General features: G+C 41.2%; 2 protein-coding genes across 4 annotated transcripts; one reads left to right on the top strand and one right to left on the bottom strand.

Annotated features, from left to right (window-relative positions):
• Nucleotides 1–2,156: 2,156 nt before the first annotated feature.
• Nucleotides 2,157–4,772, bottom strand: thtpa (thiamine triphosphatase). 2 transcript variants are annotated; one of them, XM_034132558.1, is made up of 4 exons: nucleotides 4,681–4,772; nucleotides 3,437–3,506; nucleotides 2,666–3,163; nucleotides 2,157–2,560 (listed from the first exon to the last, which is right to left on the bottom strand). In XM_034132558.1, exons 2-4 carry the CDS (start codon nucleotides 3,504–3,506, stop codon nucleotides 2,460–2,462), a joined length of 669 nt encoding a protein of 222 aa, XP_033988449.1. In that variant the 5' UTR covers nucleotides 4,681–4,772; the 3' UTR covers nucleotides 2,157–2,459. The 2 variants fall into 2 exon arrangements, with proteins under 2 accessions (XP_033988449.1, XP_033988450.1); XM_034132559.1 differs by having other exon boundaries at nucleotides 2,666–3,160.
• A 564-nt stretch (nucleotides 4,773–5,336) lies between these two features.
• On the top strand, nucleotides 5,337–17,488 carry zfhx2 (zinc finger homeobox 2). 2 transcript variants are annotated; one of them, XM_034132389.1, is made up of 5 exons: nucleotides 5,337–5,505; nucleotides 7,568–7,726; nucleotides 9,033–9,093; nucleotides 9,461–13,557; nucleotides 14,423–17,488. In XM_034132389.1, the coding sequence occupies exons 1-5, from the start codon at nucleotides 5,500–5,502 to the stop codon at nucleotides 14,816–14,818; spliced, it is 4,719 nt and encodes a 1,572-aa protein (XP_033988280.1). In that variant the 5' UTR covers nucleotides 5,337–5,499; the 3' UTR covers nucleotides 14,819–17,488. The 2 variants fall into 2 exon arrangements, with proteins under 2 accessions (XP_033988280.1, XP_033988281.1); XM_034132390.1 differs by lacking the exon at nucleotides 5,337–5,505 and adding an exon at nucleotides 5,884–6,068.
• The last annotated feature ends 264 nt before the right edge of the window (nucleotides 17,489–17,752 follow it).

Below are 17,752 nucleotides of genomic sequence, written 5' to 3'. Positions count from 1 at the left end.
CAAAGATGACTTGATTTTGGTAGATGTCTGTGTGTTCTCTTTATGGATCACTTACAAAATAAATAAGAAATAAAGGATATAGTCAAAATTCCTGAACAGATTAAAAGATGTCACAATTTAGAGGCAATCTCTGGGGTTGAATTTGCTGCACATTTGTTGTTTAAGGCATGTGTTCATAATCTCATAATCCATACATGTTTGACATTTGCCTCTATTATCTAGCCAGGCTGGATCACCTGGTCCCAAGCCACAGATTCACTGTCTTGTTGTTTGTTCAACTAAAGAATAATAAAAACTGAAGCGTGTGGCGCAGTGGATAAAAGGTGTTGGGATCAGGCTCAAACCCCACTGCAGTCAGCATGTCGTTGTGTCCCTGGGCAAGACACTTCACCCCAAAATTGCTCCTGTGGGGATTGTCCACAGTATTGAGTATGTAAGTCGCTTTGGATAAAAGCATCTAACAAGTAACATGTAATGAAATGTGAAGCTTGTCATGTCACGCCCTGCATCAATACCTAAATAAATAGTCAATCAAAAACATTCAATGTCGCAACAAGCTGTTCAATTGAGAAGCAATTTGCTGCATTAGTAATAGTTTGGGATGTAAATCTGCAGGTATCTCACAGAATGTGAATCCAATCATGGTTCAATATGTAATCTGCATATTCACACAAGGGTCAATGTAGACATTTTTAGGGGTATTTAGGTTAAAGCAGTTCAAGGTGGAGATTTGGTGGTGTGGCCTGTTTTTAGAAATCTCCCCTAATATGTAAGACTGTGCTGTTCTGGGGTGCAAATAAGAACCAGGAGCCTCAAGTCATTATTTGCCAAAACCCCTCAGCTGAAGCAGAGATGCTCATTTTAGTTACGATTGTTTCCATTAAACATTTATGTTAATTATTTGTACATAATTCATCCAGTAAAAAAGTTCTACATTAATGTAGCACTGTATTGCTATCAAAGTAAGACATGCTGTGTCTGTGCAGTCTGTTGTGCCAAAAACAAAGCTGATATAAAGGTGGGTTGAACATGTAAACATAGGCTTAAAGATTACCTTTAGGCAGTCTCAAAAGGTTGAACATATCATCAATATTCATTCATGCTTTATGCAACACTTGTAATTACTGTGTTTCATGCACAATTTAAAGTAGAATATTGTTTTGTGTTATCTTGTATGAAAGATGCAGCTGAATTAAGTTTGAAAAGAAAGGCAGATGTGCCAGTGTAAGTCAATGTTTGTGCATGAAGTTGGCCTCCAGCTGCCCGAATGCAGACTGATACACAGGAGAAGCGTTGGTGTGTTTCTCTCAAATGACTGATGATTGCTCTCAGAGTGAAATTGCCTATCACATTACCCTTCATTGTTTACAATTTGTTATTGTGTGTGCGTCACAGGTGTCCCAGAGAAAGGTCCCAAAACCAGGTGTTGGTACAGTAGAGACATCATCAACAGAGCAATCCAGCAGAGGGCTGATTTCAAGCTCTCAGAGACCCCCTCCATCACCTCCGACTGATTGGTCACAGCCTGAAATTGAAGACGACGATCAATGCGTGACAGTGGTAACCCATCTTTTGTCTCTCTCTCTCTTATGGAGGAATCAGTGTTGTTGTTGCAGTACTGCAGAAATGGATGATTGTGCGGATTTGAATGAAGTCCTAGATGAAAACACAGCAGTAGACTCCTGCAGCGTCTGCATACTAATTACAATGAGATCTATTTTGCTTAAAATGAACATGCTGCCTTTTGCTCTTGTAGTAGCTACTTTAACTTATCACATCATAATGAAAAAACACACTATGATTTAATACACAAGTCAAATGTTCTTTTAAAACGTAAAGCTAAAACATAGGCCAATTGATTGATTATAATGCAAATTATAGAAACATCAACATAAATGTTACATATTTATAGAATCTAGTGCCGAGTGGAGCTGCAGAAAAATGAATCACACAGGAGGTTTGATGATGTAAGACCAGGGGAAGATATATTTCCACCTCTCAATCATCTCTCTATAGACAAGAATAATCCAGCTGCTGAAGTCAGCTTAAAAAATAGCCATTTCTGCCCTATCACCTTCTTCAGGGAGTGTCATAAATGTCTGAACATCTGTTATTTAATACAACACAGTACAAAACAATCATTGTTAAAGGCAGTGAACAGTATTGCACCCCACATGTATTTGCAGTATTCACACTTCCTCTCACACTCTCCATATTACAGCCAGACAAAAATACAACTGTTGCATGTAGGACACAACCATTAAGCAACCTGCAAGTGTACATTTCAAGGGCCTATTGTTTTCTAAAATTCCTAATGCAGGATGGGGGATTGAGGTCTTTACAGTAAGTGAATATACTAAGTCTGGACAATTCATAGATAAAATGTAAAAGGCTCAGTTATACAGATATGACTATGTACATCTTAAAAACCATTCAACCATTTGTGTTACATATATGTCCTACAAAATATGTTCACTCAGTAGTCTTGCAAAGTGTTCTGCGTGATTTCTCCTAAGGTAAGCATGCATTTTTCCTTCAACACGCTTATCTCCAGTCAGACCTGTAAAAAGGAAGAACATAGAGATTAGCAACATATGTCGTATTACAGGTATATAATGATTCTGAATGACTTAAGGATTGGGCAGTTTGACAGGTTTGAGCTCACCCAGCTTTCCAGCCGTTCTCTCAATCTTCTCCAGGGCCGACTGCACATCTCCTCCCTCTGGAAGTAGGACCTCTATCTCCCCCACATGGAAGCCAAAGTCAGCTTCATCAAGATCTACCTGCACCCCTTCCTCCTCTAAAGTGAACGACCTCCTCACTGTTGTAAACTCTGCAAAGCACACAAGATTATTTCTGCTCATCCAAGACTCCTCCTCTTGCGAGGGGCTCGTCTCCGTATCACTGTCCTCACAAACGTCTTTTATGACCTCTTTAACTCTCAGTTGAATTTCAGGCAGATTTGTTATCTCCTTGTAGCGGGAACACATTGCTGCTGCTTTAGATTGTTCTCCAGACGTCTCTTCTGCCTTGTCCGCTGTTGTTGGGCACTTCAGCTCCCAGCACCCTTTACGTTTACGCAGCCACATGTCTTTCAAAGTAAGGTCAAACTTTGGGGTGTCAAAGTACTGGTCACAAAACTGCCGTTGACCAAGACACACTGCTGATTAAAAAAGAGGAAGGGAAATAGATTATTGAAAAAATGTATAAATAAATATAAAAAACTAACGAGGCTGATTCTGATTATTTAAACGTCATTATTAGCAAGAGACAGATGGCCAGTGTCACTGCAGTTACAGTGCAATCCACAGCAATTAGTATCATTAAATTCCTTCAGTGAACATTTAAAAATGGATGTGGATCAAAGCATCATTTAAATGCCTCAGTTCATAATTTGCACATGAGTAATGTTGTAGTAGACAAATTAAACACATACCCCCGATCTCTTTCAGGGTTTTCAGAGTGTCGGCATTGCACACAAATTTTCTCTCCACTTCAACACTCATCTGAAATAACAGAACAAGATCAACACCAACAATACTGTATGGTCACAAATACAACTGAAGATATGATAATTATCTGTATGGTAAGAATACTTAGAGGCAGGTGTAAGTTTTATATGAGAATTATAAGATTATATATAATGAGAAATGTGCTCTATACATACAAAATAAAAAAAATAATGTATCAATATAAATAAACTCCCAGAAATTAAATAATCTAAATAATTCTAAATGTTGTTCCATTTAACTTGTTAGTGTAAAATGAGTTTAACAAAGGTATGCACGACTAATCAGAGATGGAAAAAGTACTCAGATCTTGAGTAAAATTAGAAGTACCAGAGTGTAGGAATACTCTGTTACAAGTAAAAGTCCTGCATTCAAAATGTTACTTGAGTAAGAGTACAAAAGTATTAGCATCAAAGTATATTTAAAGTACTTCAAGTAAAAGTGCTCATTGTGCAGATTGGCCCATTCCACAATAATATATGATATGTTTTATAATGATTGATCATTAAAGTGTTCTCAAAGCTGGTAAAGGTGCAGCTAGTTTTAATGACTTTGTATACTGCAGGGTAGCTTGTGAATTTACTCCAGGTGTAACTAAAGTCTGATTTAAGAGTTGATTATATTTCACATCATTCATCAAAATCTGCAAAGTAATTAAATAAATGTAGTGGAGTAAAAGTACACAATGTACCTCTGACATGCAGTGGAATAGAAGTACAAAGTAGGCTAGCATAACATGGATATTTACTTGAGTATTTTTTTAATATTCAAGTAAAGTACAAGTATCTCACAATTGTACTCAAGTATAGTACTTGAGTAAATCTATAGTTACTTAACACCACTGCGAGCAATAAACACAACAACAATGTTATACACTCCTTCTGTAACATAACCTTGGTTGCTCTTGCGTTTTGCAAAATACATTATGTTTAGTATACTTTCATTTTAAAGCTCTAATGCAAACTGTCTGTAAATGCTCCAAACTAAACTGTTATTGTTGTAACAACTGTGTTATTTAGTAATGTCGCAGCAGAGCTCAAGCAGCCACACCTGTCATCATGCACAGGCTCGAAGCTGCTGCAGGCTCATAAGTAGATCAAGTAAAATCACCAAAGTGAACTACAGAGCAGCAAAAACCACCATGAGAGTAGAAAACAGTACACTCACACACCTTCACAAGTCAAGTCCTAATGTGCATATAATTCGGCTCCAAAAAACCAGCGAGACAATCAATCAGCAGCGCAAACACGTCAGCGCAGTTTATTTTGCACAGGCGTAATTGGAGACACCTTTCAGGGTATTCAGGAACATCACTTCCTGTCCCAGTAACGCAGGGGCATACAGATGGTGCAGTTTTAATCCCCTCTGCTTCATAAATATTTATTCCACATACTCGACTGATTATGTGCGCCACACCTATCATTTCATTGAGTTGAAAACAAGTGGTAAACCGCGCTCATAGTGCTGCGTAGTGGCTCTGCAGTCACACCTCCATTATTCAGCCTTAATTAACTCGTCACACTTTTTGTGACAATCCAATTTGGCAGAATGGGGACTCATTTTTTATTCACCTTTTAATGTAAAAAAGAGGGAAGATTCAGTGTAATCTAGGCATCGACACACTTTTTGGGAAAAAAATATATCATGCATTTTTTCATGCCTTCTCTTTATTGCTAAATTATTAATTCAGGATTCATTAATACTCTCTAATATCTGCGGGGTTACATAAGGGATTTGATAGCTGTCCCCTTCTGAATGTCAGCAATCAGCCTTGGGGGGAGCTGTGGTCTGTTTACTATAGGGAAGAGGGGAAGGAGAGAGGGATAGGGCGAATGAAGGGAGGGGGAGAACAGGAGAGAGAGAGAGAGAGAGAGAGAGAAAGAGAGAGAGGGAGGGAGAGAGAGAGAGAGGGAGGGCAGGCAAGAAAACTTTTCAGTTCTGAGGAGCCACGGAGGAAGCGTGTGTGTGTGTGCGTGCTGGAGCGGCGACCATGCAGGTAAAAACGCATTAGCTAATTGCTCTGAACTTAATTAAACGTCTTTCGCGATCGGTTAATTGTGCTGATTTGAACGGGGAGAGTGGCCTGCGACTGATAGAGGATCGAGCAAACGACGGATCGTGCCCCATACTAATCCGATCCCATATAGAATCCAACATTAAATCCAAACTTTTTTCTGCCTCCCGTCTCTCTCTTCGCCTCCCTACACTACCCCCATCGTCGAGGCGACCGCGGCGCACGTAATCCGCTTCAAGTAGCTTTTCAGCGTTTAATTCGTTCGCCAATTACGGCTCGAATCTGTTAAAATTATAGTTTAAATGGCCATGTGTTGCACCGTAAGTATTTATGGTATGAATTTGAGCGCTAGGACGCGTCAAAAGGGGGTCTGCTGGGCGGCGAGGGAGGAGGGGGAGCGAGTGTTTTCTAACACATCTGTAAACGGAGCCCACGTTCATTAATTAAATGGCTTTAGTCCGACTAGGCCTCAATTTGCGCTGTTGAGCAGCAGGCGGCGGGCGGAGTAACACTACATACCCGACTGTCAGCCCACAATCAGAGGGGTAAGGAAATAACTCGAGGCCGAGGTTTTTGATCAGCGCTAGTGAGAGTATTTTGTATCCTGGGTGAACTCGGTGTATCGGAGCTGCAGTTCCCACCTGGACCAGGCAGAGTTTGCGGAGAGCAGCCAGTTGGAGACAGTTTGAGGAGCGGTTAATTATCTCTGCTAACAGGCTAGCTAGCAAAGTGACACGACTGTTATTAGCTGTTTAGCTGTTTATTAATGTAATGACCGTCTGGGCTCAAACGAGAGCGACATTATGCATGCGACGGTACTGTGTTTTGCAGTTTCTGAGAAGTGTCTGGCTATCACTGCGGTGTTATTTTCAGTAAACTAACAGCTAACCAGCATTTGTAGAAACACGACTGTAATGCGACGTTACAGGGGGGCTTCTAAACCTCACGTTAGCTTGCTAGCTAATTGATTCATCGCTGTTCGGCATAGCTAATTAGACTGCTCATTAATTGGCCAACTATGAGCAGAGATATGTCAAACTGGTTATTATATCTTGGCTTTCAAATCTGAAACTCGACTTGAGGAGCTTTTAGACACGATATAAACCGCAGATATAGACTTTTCGAAACATTATCTGCTCATATTACCCTGCTAGCTTGCTAATTGGCATGACGAGGAAGTGAGCTTTGTAGCTGTGTTGGTATTTCTGCTCATGGGCGAGGATTGCTGTCTTGGTTGCATCTTGGATCATGAAAGCTTGCAGAAAAATACATCAAAGCTGCGTGGTGAAATCCAGACCAGTGGTCTATTTTGACTTCCTTATAACTGCGTGGGAGGGAGTAACAGTTATTTGATTACGCACGTCGAGCTTCAGATCATATTTAATATATTGGCCACGTTACTTGTTCAAAACTGGGGGGAAATAAGTGTTTCCACGGACTGTGTACTCGTAGTTGTCAAGCAGTGCATGTTATGATCTGGATTGAGCGTTACTCCAAATGTCCTGTAAATGTGATGCATTAGTTTGCTGAATGTGAGATTGATTTCAAAGCCTTATTAATCAGTCTAGTATTTAGAATTCTCAAAGGTGCAATGTAAACCCTTCTGAAAGCATTAGGTGGGTACTAATTTACATGACAAAGATGTCATTTAAACGATTGCATTATTGTGTAATTTGACACGGTCATTGAAGACTAAGTGTTGGGAACCTCCCTAAACAACAAAGTTAATGTTGAATGAAACTTCAAAGACCTTTTTACTAATGAAATACTGATTTAGGAATAGTTTTACTGGTAAAAGGGACACGGCATACCTATTGAAGGCTATGGTAAATTGCCTCAGATTGTTGGTTCCAATAGTTAAAACGCTTGTTACATTATATATATTTATCACAATGGTTTGCCTTTATCTTTTTGGGATGCTACTCTTTTTCTGATCTTGTTTTCTTCTTCTTTTTTTTTATTCTTCAATTGTGATGAATAATAAGAACAGACTCAGAAAGTGTAGCATTCCTTAACATCATCTTTGTACTTCCTTTCTTGTCAGGAGGAGTCTGGAGAGACATTTAGCACTGAAAGCAATGGAGTGGCTGAGTGGCTGTGCCCCCTGTGCCAAAAAGGGCAACCCAACAGATCCTGCCTGTCTCTACATCTCACTGAGCAACACAGCGTACTTCCATCTTGTGTCGACAATCTGCTGGACATTGTAAGTATGCCCGGGCAGCCTAGTCTCCTTCCTAATTACTTTGGGTTGTACATAAAATAAATGCGTAATGTTTAATGAGCGCACTTGTTGCTGTCTGATATACAGGGGTTGGACCAAATATCACATGCATTGCAATGCTGTAGCTCTGCAGTAAATAGAAATGATGTGATAAGGAAAACTGCATTAGCAAAGACGAACAGTGGTCACAGATTGTCAACGACCTTTAAACTAACTTTTATAAAACATATGAGCTTTACCAAATAAGTACTCACTGCTGATGTACTGTATGTTAATTTGTTTCTGTTACTTTGTCCTCCCTATGTTGTATATTTTATGTTGGATACAAAACGATCCCTCAGACATACGGATAACCTTATTTGTCCCCTTGTTTGAGAGACACAAGTAAGATTGGTTACATAAAGGCTATGCATTTGACATTTTTATTTAACAAAAATGTTTATCCTAGGACGTTACCATATTTACATAGTTTAGTGCACATTAATATTCACATCTTAGTGTTTTGTTAAAGCTGTAATTTGAACAAAATAGTCATAAATGGTCTTTTACATTTTTAATTAAACTTTCCTCAGCCCAACAATTTTATATTTACTTTTTATATATATATATTTTTTCATACAATCAGGAAAGTTTTTCAATTAATAATCTTGTCAGAAATAGTGAAAAATGTCCCTCACAGTTATTCAAAGATGATGTCTTTTAAATGTTTTGTCAATCCTAAACTATAATGTAAATGTACTTTAAGTATTAATGGATTATCCAAATAGTGGCTAAAGAAAGAATCTTCTGTCCATTGACTACCGATTAGTTACCTAATCATTACTTCTCTATTAATTAGTGTGAATGGGGACTGGGTTGTTTCTGTTAATCACTTATTTATGCAGATTGACAGGACACGTTTCCCTCCAAAAAGTCAAAGTTATTTTGATTGTTTCATTGTTTGAATGAGTGTTAAAACTATTGGTTGAGTAGAGATCAAATTATCACTGCAATTAACACACTATTTGCGATGGGTGGAGGACAATTTGGCACGTTAAATGTAAAGAAATAGAAGGAATGTCATTGGTGGATGAAATGATCAAAGACCTCTTAATTTATGCCTTTAGGGTAATTTATAAATTAAAGAGTTGCCAATCTTGCTATGTGTAATATAACCGCACATCAATGAGTCCCGCCCAAATGTTGTGCTGCTCAAAAGCCACACAGCATTTAGCTCATCTGAAAGGAACCGTTAGTTAGGTTTGCTATGGGAATTTTGCTGACACTCCCTTTCATTTTCTTCCAACAGGCTGTTATAAAACAGGGTTCCAGTAGAGGAGAAGGAAACAAAAGTGATCTTAAGTCTTCAGGTGAGTGTGAAAAATACTTTGAAATCATGGCATCATTGAGCACTGTAGTAACACACATGCATGGTTTTCTTTATGTTCTTATAATAACACTGTAATTACCAACCTTTTTTTAATCCAGCTAAACCCTAATTACTCTCACTGGATTTCTATAATATAGATATGTGTGGCTCTTTAATTGGGTTGTGACAATTCAAAAGTATATAAATAAAAGCCAAGGACAAGCATTGACAATGAAAACTTGCAGATAATGTGGGTTAAAAGGTTGATGAGCCGGATAACTTGTATTCTGTCCTGTATTTTTGTTTGTTCTGTTAGACCTCAGCTTACTAGAACATACAAATGAAACATGTGTTTTTATTTTCATCAGGTGCTGAATCTTCCCAACTGAAGCACGCTGAAGTCAGCGCAGATCCCTGCCAATCTAGTGAGAGTTCAGACGCCACCCAGACGCCCGGAGACAAAGAGATGGAGGAAGGGAGAATAACGGAACCGGAGGGAGGCGACGCTGAGTCAGTGCCAGAAGAGGAGGGAAATCAACTCCCAGGAGCCAAACAGCAAAATACAACTGAAAACACAGAAATCCCAGACACTAGGGACAATTCAGTTAAAAATGGTGTGCAAGCTGAAAATAACACCCAGTCATTCAAATGCAATGCCTGTCAGGAAACTTTTCCCGGCAAAACTGCCTTGAAAGTTCATTACAACTCTGCATCCCACATTCAGAGGATGACAAAAGGCCCTGCAAAACAAGGTGGGGACCTCGATCCCCCGGCTTCCTCGTTTCCTTTCCTTTCTCGGCCATATGTATTATACAAACCCTACCAGTGTGCTACATGTCACGTCTCTTACAATCATGCCATCACCCTTGAGAGCCATATGAAATCTGTCTTGCACCAGACCCGTAGCAGAAATGCAAAAAGCGCAGTTGCCACTGCTAGTTTGGGAGGAACCACCACCGGTGTTTTAAACACTGTAGTGACCACATCTGGAAGTGGAACCAGTCAGTTAGTTACCACCACCAACTGTGCTGCTCCTGGGACCTTAATGGTGACTACTACAAAAGAGGGAGAGCAGCTTCAAGCGTCTCAAGTAGCTCCCTCCCTCCTCAGCTCCCCTGTGGCCTCAGCTCAGGCAGTCTCAGCCTTTCTCACCCTCCTCACATCTAGCCCCAACAACCTCCCGCACTCTCTCCTCCCCTCCCTGTTTGCAGCTGGTGCTGTTCCTGGTGCCGCCGTGCCTCAGCTCGTGCCTCAGCCTCAAATGGTCCTGCCCTTGATCTTGAATGGGCTCCAAGCCCAAACCCAGCAGCACCAAGAGAACCAGCAAGGCCAGCTCCTAACCCAGTGTCTGCCATTTGTAGGTCTGAGCATAGCACAGCAGGCTCTCCTAACTCAAAGACTTAACAGCTTACAAAACCTGTGGCCCTCTGCAGGAGTTCAAACAAACATGCAGCCCTGCCTGGAAGAGCAAAAACAGACTATAAAGTGTGAGAAAGAACAAGAAGAGCTGGACAGTGATGCGACAGTTGAAGAGAATGGCTCGGATCAGATCAAGGACAGCAATAGCCTGATTACAGAGGACCGTAACAAATCTGCACAGTGTCCCAATATAGAAGTCAAAGTGAAGGTTGATAATAAGGAAGACAATGGAAAGGCACATAGAGATAGCACAACAGATGGAGACAGCTCGACTAATCAGTTGGACCTGGAAGGTGATAAAGACGCTAGCCTGAATCTCTCCCCAGTGGGCACAGACAAGAGCCTCCGCAATAAGAATCTCTCGCCTTCTGCATCTGTGGCCAGCAACTCAAGCCTAAGTCCTTTAAATTTAAATCTTACACTTAGCCCTGATTCTACCCCTCAAAAATCACAATCTGGCACTAGCCCTTGTGGCTCTCTTGGCACCCCAAAATCCAGCCCAAACACAATTGCCTTAACGAAGAACCGAACTCGAGGCCATTGTAATGAAATGAGATTCATTTATGCAGACCTTCCAGTGCTGTCAGAGTTCCAGTCGGAGGTTCTCTGGGCGTTTTTTGAGTCACGCAGTGAGGCTGATGCTGCAAGTCCTCCCCGTGAGGACTGTGAGGCGCTGGGCAGAGAAGTAGGGCTTTCTGAGGAAGACGTACGTAGGTGGTTGAGCCAAGCCAGACATCTAAAACAAAGGCAGAGGGCCACAGGCTTACAACACCTGCAACGCTTGGCAGGATTTACAAGGCATTCCCAAAGTTCAGACAATGACTATGATGACGAGGAGAGCTCACTGGTAATAGCAGAAGATGATATTGAACCATCAGGTAGCCACGCGATGGATTTGTCTAGAACAGGAGGGAAACGCAGACAGAGGAATTTGGGAAGGAGAGGTCGGGGGGATTCCTGTCTCACTTCGGACTCAGAAAATGAGGTGTACACCTCCATCATTGTGTCTGATGAGGAAAGTCAGAATGGATCTTTAAGGGGGGGCCCTGAGAGCCCTGCTAAAGACGGACAGTCCGAAGTGGGGGTTGGAGGAAAGGTTTTGCGCTCTACAACCGTGTTTCTATCTGATGCAGAGGATGAGTATGAAAATGAGGAGAATGAAGGGGGTCCAAGGGCAAAAAGAAAAAAACTGAAGGGGGAGTTTGATCAGGTGGAGGTGAAAAAGGAGAGACAGGACTCTGATGTTGATCTTGAGTTGGAGGCCCAAGGGGATCCTCCAGGTTCACAGTCCCACGCTGAAATTCCAACCAGTGCCCTCCACTCACTTCCCCTGTCCCTTGCTCCTTTTTCTACTCAGTTCCTCAGCCCCTATGTCCTCTCTCTTACTCCTACACTGCTTGATGGGTGCAAGTTACCCCTGTTCCCTAACCCACCGACAATTACACGCTTCTCCAGCTCCCTTCTCTCGCCTTCCCTCTCATCACACAGCCAAACTTCCCACTACCTGTCTAATGGTGGTGACTGTGAGTCCGCCCTGGATCTCAGCATGGGAAAAAATAACTCAAAATCTGCCTCTTCCTCATCATCTCTGGCTGATAAAATTGCAGCACAAAAGGGACAACTGCTGGATGGCCTTGGCTTGAGGCCAACCTCCAAAGGTCTGGTAGTAGTCCAGGTGAAACCTGAACCTATTAATTCCATGTCCTCCAACGGCATGAGTCTGATAAACTATAACATGTCAAAGTCTAGTATCTACATGAGAGCAGCAGAGAAAATGAATGCCACACTATTGGAAAGAGAGAGAGAAAAGGAGAGGGAGCAGGATCAGCAGCAGAGGAAGTCCAAAGGCAAAAGGTATCGGGATATGCGACGTTCAAGAACCATCATTCAAGCTGAACAACTTGACATTCTGTATGGCTGCTATTTCAAAGACCCGAATCCTGGGAAACATGAGTTTGAACAAATTTCAGAATGGGTCCACCTTCCAAAGAAGGTTGTCCAGATTTGGTTCCAGAACATGAGGGCCAGGGAACGAAAGGGCGAGGTCCGATTCATCAGTGATGGGACGCTGGCAGCGGTTGGAAAACCTCTAATCAAGTTTACCTGGCCTCTTTCCAAACCCATTTTCTCCAACAAACCTGCTCCAAATAATACTGGGTGCATCACAACTACTCCTATTGTGCGCACCCTCATTAAGACGGAGAGAGAGCCAGTAAAGGAGCTGGCCAACCCTGTTGTGGGGAAAAAAATATGCCCAGTTCCTATCAAGCCTAGGGAAGTTTCCTTAGTTTCCTCTACCACAGTCTCTCCTGTGAGCAGCAGTGCTTCTGCAGTGCCAAAGACCAAGCTCCAAACCACCAGCAACGTCACCATGGTCAAAGTTGCACCCAAAATGATCACGCCTGTCCTTTTATCCCCACCCAAGGATCCAATCCCCATTGCACCAAGACCGGTCCAGAAAAGAAAGCTAGAAGACGAGAGCGAAGAAGAAAAGACGGACGATGAGAGGGACAATGACATTGAGATGGGTTCTGGGCCAGGAACCACTAACCGCATGGTGCCCAAGCTGCCCACCGTCCTCATCAACAACAGGCCCCCCGCCACGACAGTGGTGCCACAAAAACAGAACGGGCTCAGCTACTGGACCCCCAAGGTTCCCATTAAGATCAACACTTTATCACGAGAACAGCTGGCTCTTCCGAAACACTCGTCTCCTCGTACCATTCCCCCTCCTCCCACCCCCAGCATTGCACCAGTTAGCCCCAATACCCCCATCTCTGCCAAAGTGGCCAGCCCCTCCACCCCGGTCCTAGCTATATCAAGCCCGACGGAAAGCAAATTTCACTCCAGCCGAAGGCCACGCACACACCTGTCCTGCCTACAGCTGTCCATACTGCAGTCCTGCTACGAGACCTGCGCCCACCCTAATGCGATGGAGTGTGAGGCCATCGGCACCGAGCTCAACCTGCCGCTCAAGGTGGTGCAGATCTGGTTTCAAAACACAAGAGCCAAGGAGAAGCGCTGGAGGCTGCAGCAAGAGAAAATGGTAAGTGGGCAAGGAGACGTAGTATCTGTACAGTATTTTTCAAGGTCTTTGATACAATATCATTGTTTATAGAGTAATGTAATGTAGGTCACTGAGAACAAGAAACGTGCTATCCCATTGCTGCTGTGCACCTTTTTTCATTCTAAAGCTGGGCAATATCTATTATCAGATATTGACTTTCAGTAAGTCTTAGAAAAACTTGAATGACCCCAAATGAGCAATACGTGGTACAGCAGAGTAAACAACGATTCAACATAACCTTGCTGGAGGTTGCAACAGTGCAGGGGACGGGCATATTGTGGTGCACTCACTGTTATTGTTTTACAATAAATTTAAAATAAAATAAATAATAAATGAGAGATTTCAAGTAGATTTTTATTAAAAATAATTAAAGTTGTTGTCCTACACATTTAAAGCTTTGTGATGTGTAGCAGATGTGACATACATTTCCCATATAGGTTCAATATTCATATTGATATTGAGAATTTAATTTCAAGGACCCGGCACTGCTCGTTTCAAGTGTTTTTCTGTGTTTTCTTCATCTGAAAGCAAAATGTTTATAAGCCTGAAGTACTCTACTGCTGTCACTCAGTGTTGCTAATCTAGTTTAGTAATACTCTTACCAAAACTGACTTTTTTTAATTTAATTTTTATACAAATTTTGCTTAGTTTGAAGTTGTCAAACAATTGGAAACACACACATTTCACATTATGAAAACAAGTCATTTCTAAAAGGTAACATTGCAGAATTCTGTGTGTAGAAATGATAGAGGGCTTCAATGTCAGCTGGTTGCTTCAAGCCCCAATTTGAATTAAAAAAGATGTGACATTAAACGTATTCTTGTGTTTCCTTTTCCATTCCCAGTCTCCTCTGTCAGGTGGAAAAGTAGACATGAGCTCGGGAAGCTACCTGCAGTACAACGCTCTCAAAGCCAATCGTCCCATTCTTCCGAAACCAGTTCAGCTGACCGTTACTGAATCTCCAGCTTCCCCAGTGGCGGGTCAGCCAGGGCCGAAGGAGACTCTCACAGGCCGATGTGACGCCTGCAGCATCTCCTTTGAATCCCGGGCAGCAGCGAGGGCACACGTCTTCTCCCCACGTCATCTTGCAACCCTGAGAACCACTAACTTTGGCCAGCCGACGACGCTGGTCAACAAGAATGGCACCGGCTCGCAGGTCCCTCAGTCCACTCCGCTAACCAGCTCGGGAGGGGAGATGGTTATCGATTCGCCTCCACCCACGGCCACCAGCAACAGTTAAAGACTCAGATCAGGATTGGTCTGCACACTGACTATTCTTGGACCCATTTGGGCTCCTCAGATTTTAATAAAATTTGAGCACTAATCCTCGAGAGCTAATATTCTTTAGTTTTTGAAAAACTAGCTCCCCCAGCACCCACTATCCCTTGCTCAACCTTCACCGACTCGAACTCCGTTAATCTAAAGACTTCACCTGGAATCAAATACAACAGCAAACTCTTTCCATGCTGCTTCACACTCACTCAGATGCTGTCTTACAAGTGATGAACTCATCTCAATCCTCACTCACTTTATCCAAACATGTTTGGTCCTACTCCTGTGGTTATATATTACCTTAATTCAATTACCTTCCTATGATTTGTAAAGGCACTCAACTTTGCCATGCTTGAACTTTGCTAACCTAAAGACGGATGCAAAAGTGTTTCCTGTTTGCAAGTGGCCATTTGACGATAGGCCCGGAAACTTTTTGGGATAATAACGTGAAAAACTTGCATAAATAACTCCCAGTTTTCTCCTGTGGAATTGTTTTTCTCATGCCTACGTTCACTTCTAGGGCAAAGAATGCTTGGATATAATATGACTGGACTGAACCATTGGGAGAGCAAGAAGTGGTATTGACTGTCACCTTTTTTTATTTGCTACAGAAGTGTGATCTGAAGAGTGTTGTGTCCATTCATTGGGATAAAAAAAAAATAGGTACTTTAGAGAGAATAGGGCTTTTGAATTGTCCCCATTTACATGTTAGCAGTTTTCATGACAATCCAAATAGACAGGGCAAAAAGAGAGGCTGAGGAAAGTCTCGGCATATCGCACTTTTGACACATTTTACCTAGTTTGAAATGTTTTTAAGCATTCTAATGCAAGTGTCTTTTATGGAAAGATACATAAATGCATGTTGGATGCCTTAATATAAATCACGTGAGATAAATTGATTTTTGCTAGTCTAATAAAACCTTCTTTAGGTGTGACTATAATATTGTACAAGAAGCAGACCTGGATATGTACATGAAGAGCTCTGTTCCAAAAGGCTTTTATATTATTATTATTGGGGGGGTGGGGGGAAACATCTCAATGCCATTCTGTACCTAGAACATAGCAAATTCCGCCTCTAAAGTTTTCAGCACTCTTGGCCAAGGACTATAATTACATAACTACCAACTATCTTGTTTTTGCAACACATTTCTTTGATCCTGTGGATTTCCCTTTCCCTCCCAATGGTATATAGTTCATTTTGAAATGCAGCTCTTCAAACTTGTTGGGGAAAATAAATGTTTTCACCAACTGTGGGTGCGTTAGAAATTTGACAGCCTTAAGAAGAAACACCCCCAGGTATATGAATTTAAGCCCAGGTGATCTTCGTATAATAGTAGTGAATTGATTTCCTCCTCACCTGGCCTGGAGGGTCAGACCAATTTAATGAATTTAAGGTTTTCTTTGCCATGAATACTGTGCATAAGACAGGAAATTTAAGTACTCATTTTATTTACTTCAATATTTATACAAAAGCCAATAGAAGCAATTAAAAACTGATGTAACAGATTGTTTTATTTAGGTCAAAAGCCAAGCCTCTAGAAATATTATATAACAGGGCTTGAAATGGGCTGTTTCCCATACTTTGTTCCCCACGTGTTTTGTTCTGTTTTGATACAAAGAGTTACTAATTCTGGTCATGTAATTCTGTGACATGAGTTCTTATATTTGGAAACCATAACAAGGGAGAAAGTTGGGTATTACTAGTATCCTTAAGGGACTAACGGATACTCAAATCTTGAAAGCAAATTGGGAAACATTAAACGTGTTGACTGAGAGCTATGGTGCTGTGTTGAAGGACACATAACATACTAAAGATGTTTTCCTTCAATTTAAGTTGTATATTAATGTTACTATTGATAGTTTTAACAAAATGCAAAATTAAAACATGAACTTTTGTAAAGAAATATATTAAAAAAATAACTGATATTCCAAAGTAATCCTTCCTTCGCTTTCTGTCATTCAAAAACCAAAAAGCAATCTTGAGGTCGACAGAGAGCAGGAGAGGTGTTTGTAAATGCAAACTGTAAAGGACATCCAACAGCTTGACACTTGCACTAGTCCACAATTTTTGCACAAGCTACAGACATTTCAAATGAACACAGCCATTTACACGACATTAAAGTCACTTGGTGTGGTTTTTGAAACCAGGATGGTAACAATGTCCTTTCATGAGTAATAATTTGTACTCCTGTTGGAAACTGTATCTTGTGTGTCAAGCAACTGGACTGGAGTGCTTTAGCTTCAAGACTGGGATTTCACAAACGCACACACACAGACACGGTGTTGCACTGTCCAAACTAGATAGGTTTTTATGGAGATCTGCTTTTTACTCTCTTATGTTTCATTGTCACTTTGATTATCACTATTGTTATAACTGTACTACTACTTATACGATTTTTCATTACTACTCATCACTGTTTTTTGATTATTATTGATCCATAATGGTTTTAATGCCACCTTTTTGCTCAAAAACAATATGGTATTCCTCTAATATTGAACAATAATAGTGGCAGTGGTGTTAGATTTTTGATTAAGCTTATTTTTTCTCCTCCTCACTTGTACCTGCCTTTTTTGTGTTTGGTCTCCATTATGCTTTCTTTGATATACAGAAAAAGAAATAAAATCAGTTGAACAACAAGTGTATCTGTCTGACTGCAGTGCGATTGGGGCTTTTATCTGTACTTTTTTGATGGTTTAAATTAATAATATATAAAAAAAGTACATTTACAAGAGGGGCATATTTCAAATAAAGGTCACTCAGGTCACACTGGAGGAGACAATTGATATGACTCTACAGTCTACACACAGTGTGCCTGGAATTTATTTGCCTTGCCAGTTCACGAACCACCGAAACCAATATGAATGACAGAAACCTAATCCAATTAAAAGCACACATGCTATT

This window comes from Trematomus bernacchii, unplaced genomic scaffold, assembly GCF_902827165.1.
Source record: "Trematomus bernacchii unplaced genomic scaffold, fTreBer1.1, whole genome shotgun sequence".
NCBI classification, from domain to species: Eukaryota; Metazoa; Chordata; class Actinopteri; order Perciformes; family Nototheniidae; genus Trematomus; species Trematomus bernacchii.
The sequence above is the reverse complement of the archived record's forward strand: the minus strand, read 5'-3'. Positions and strand labels throughout refer to the sequence as shown.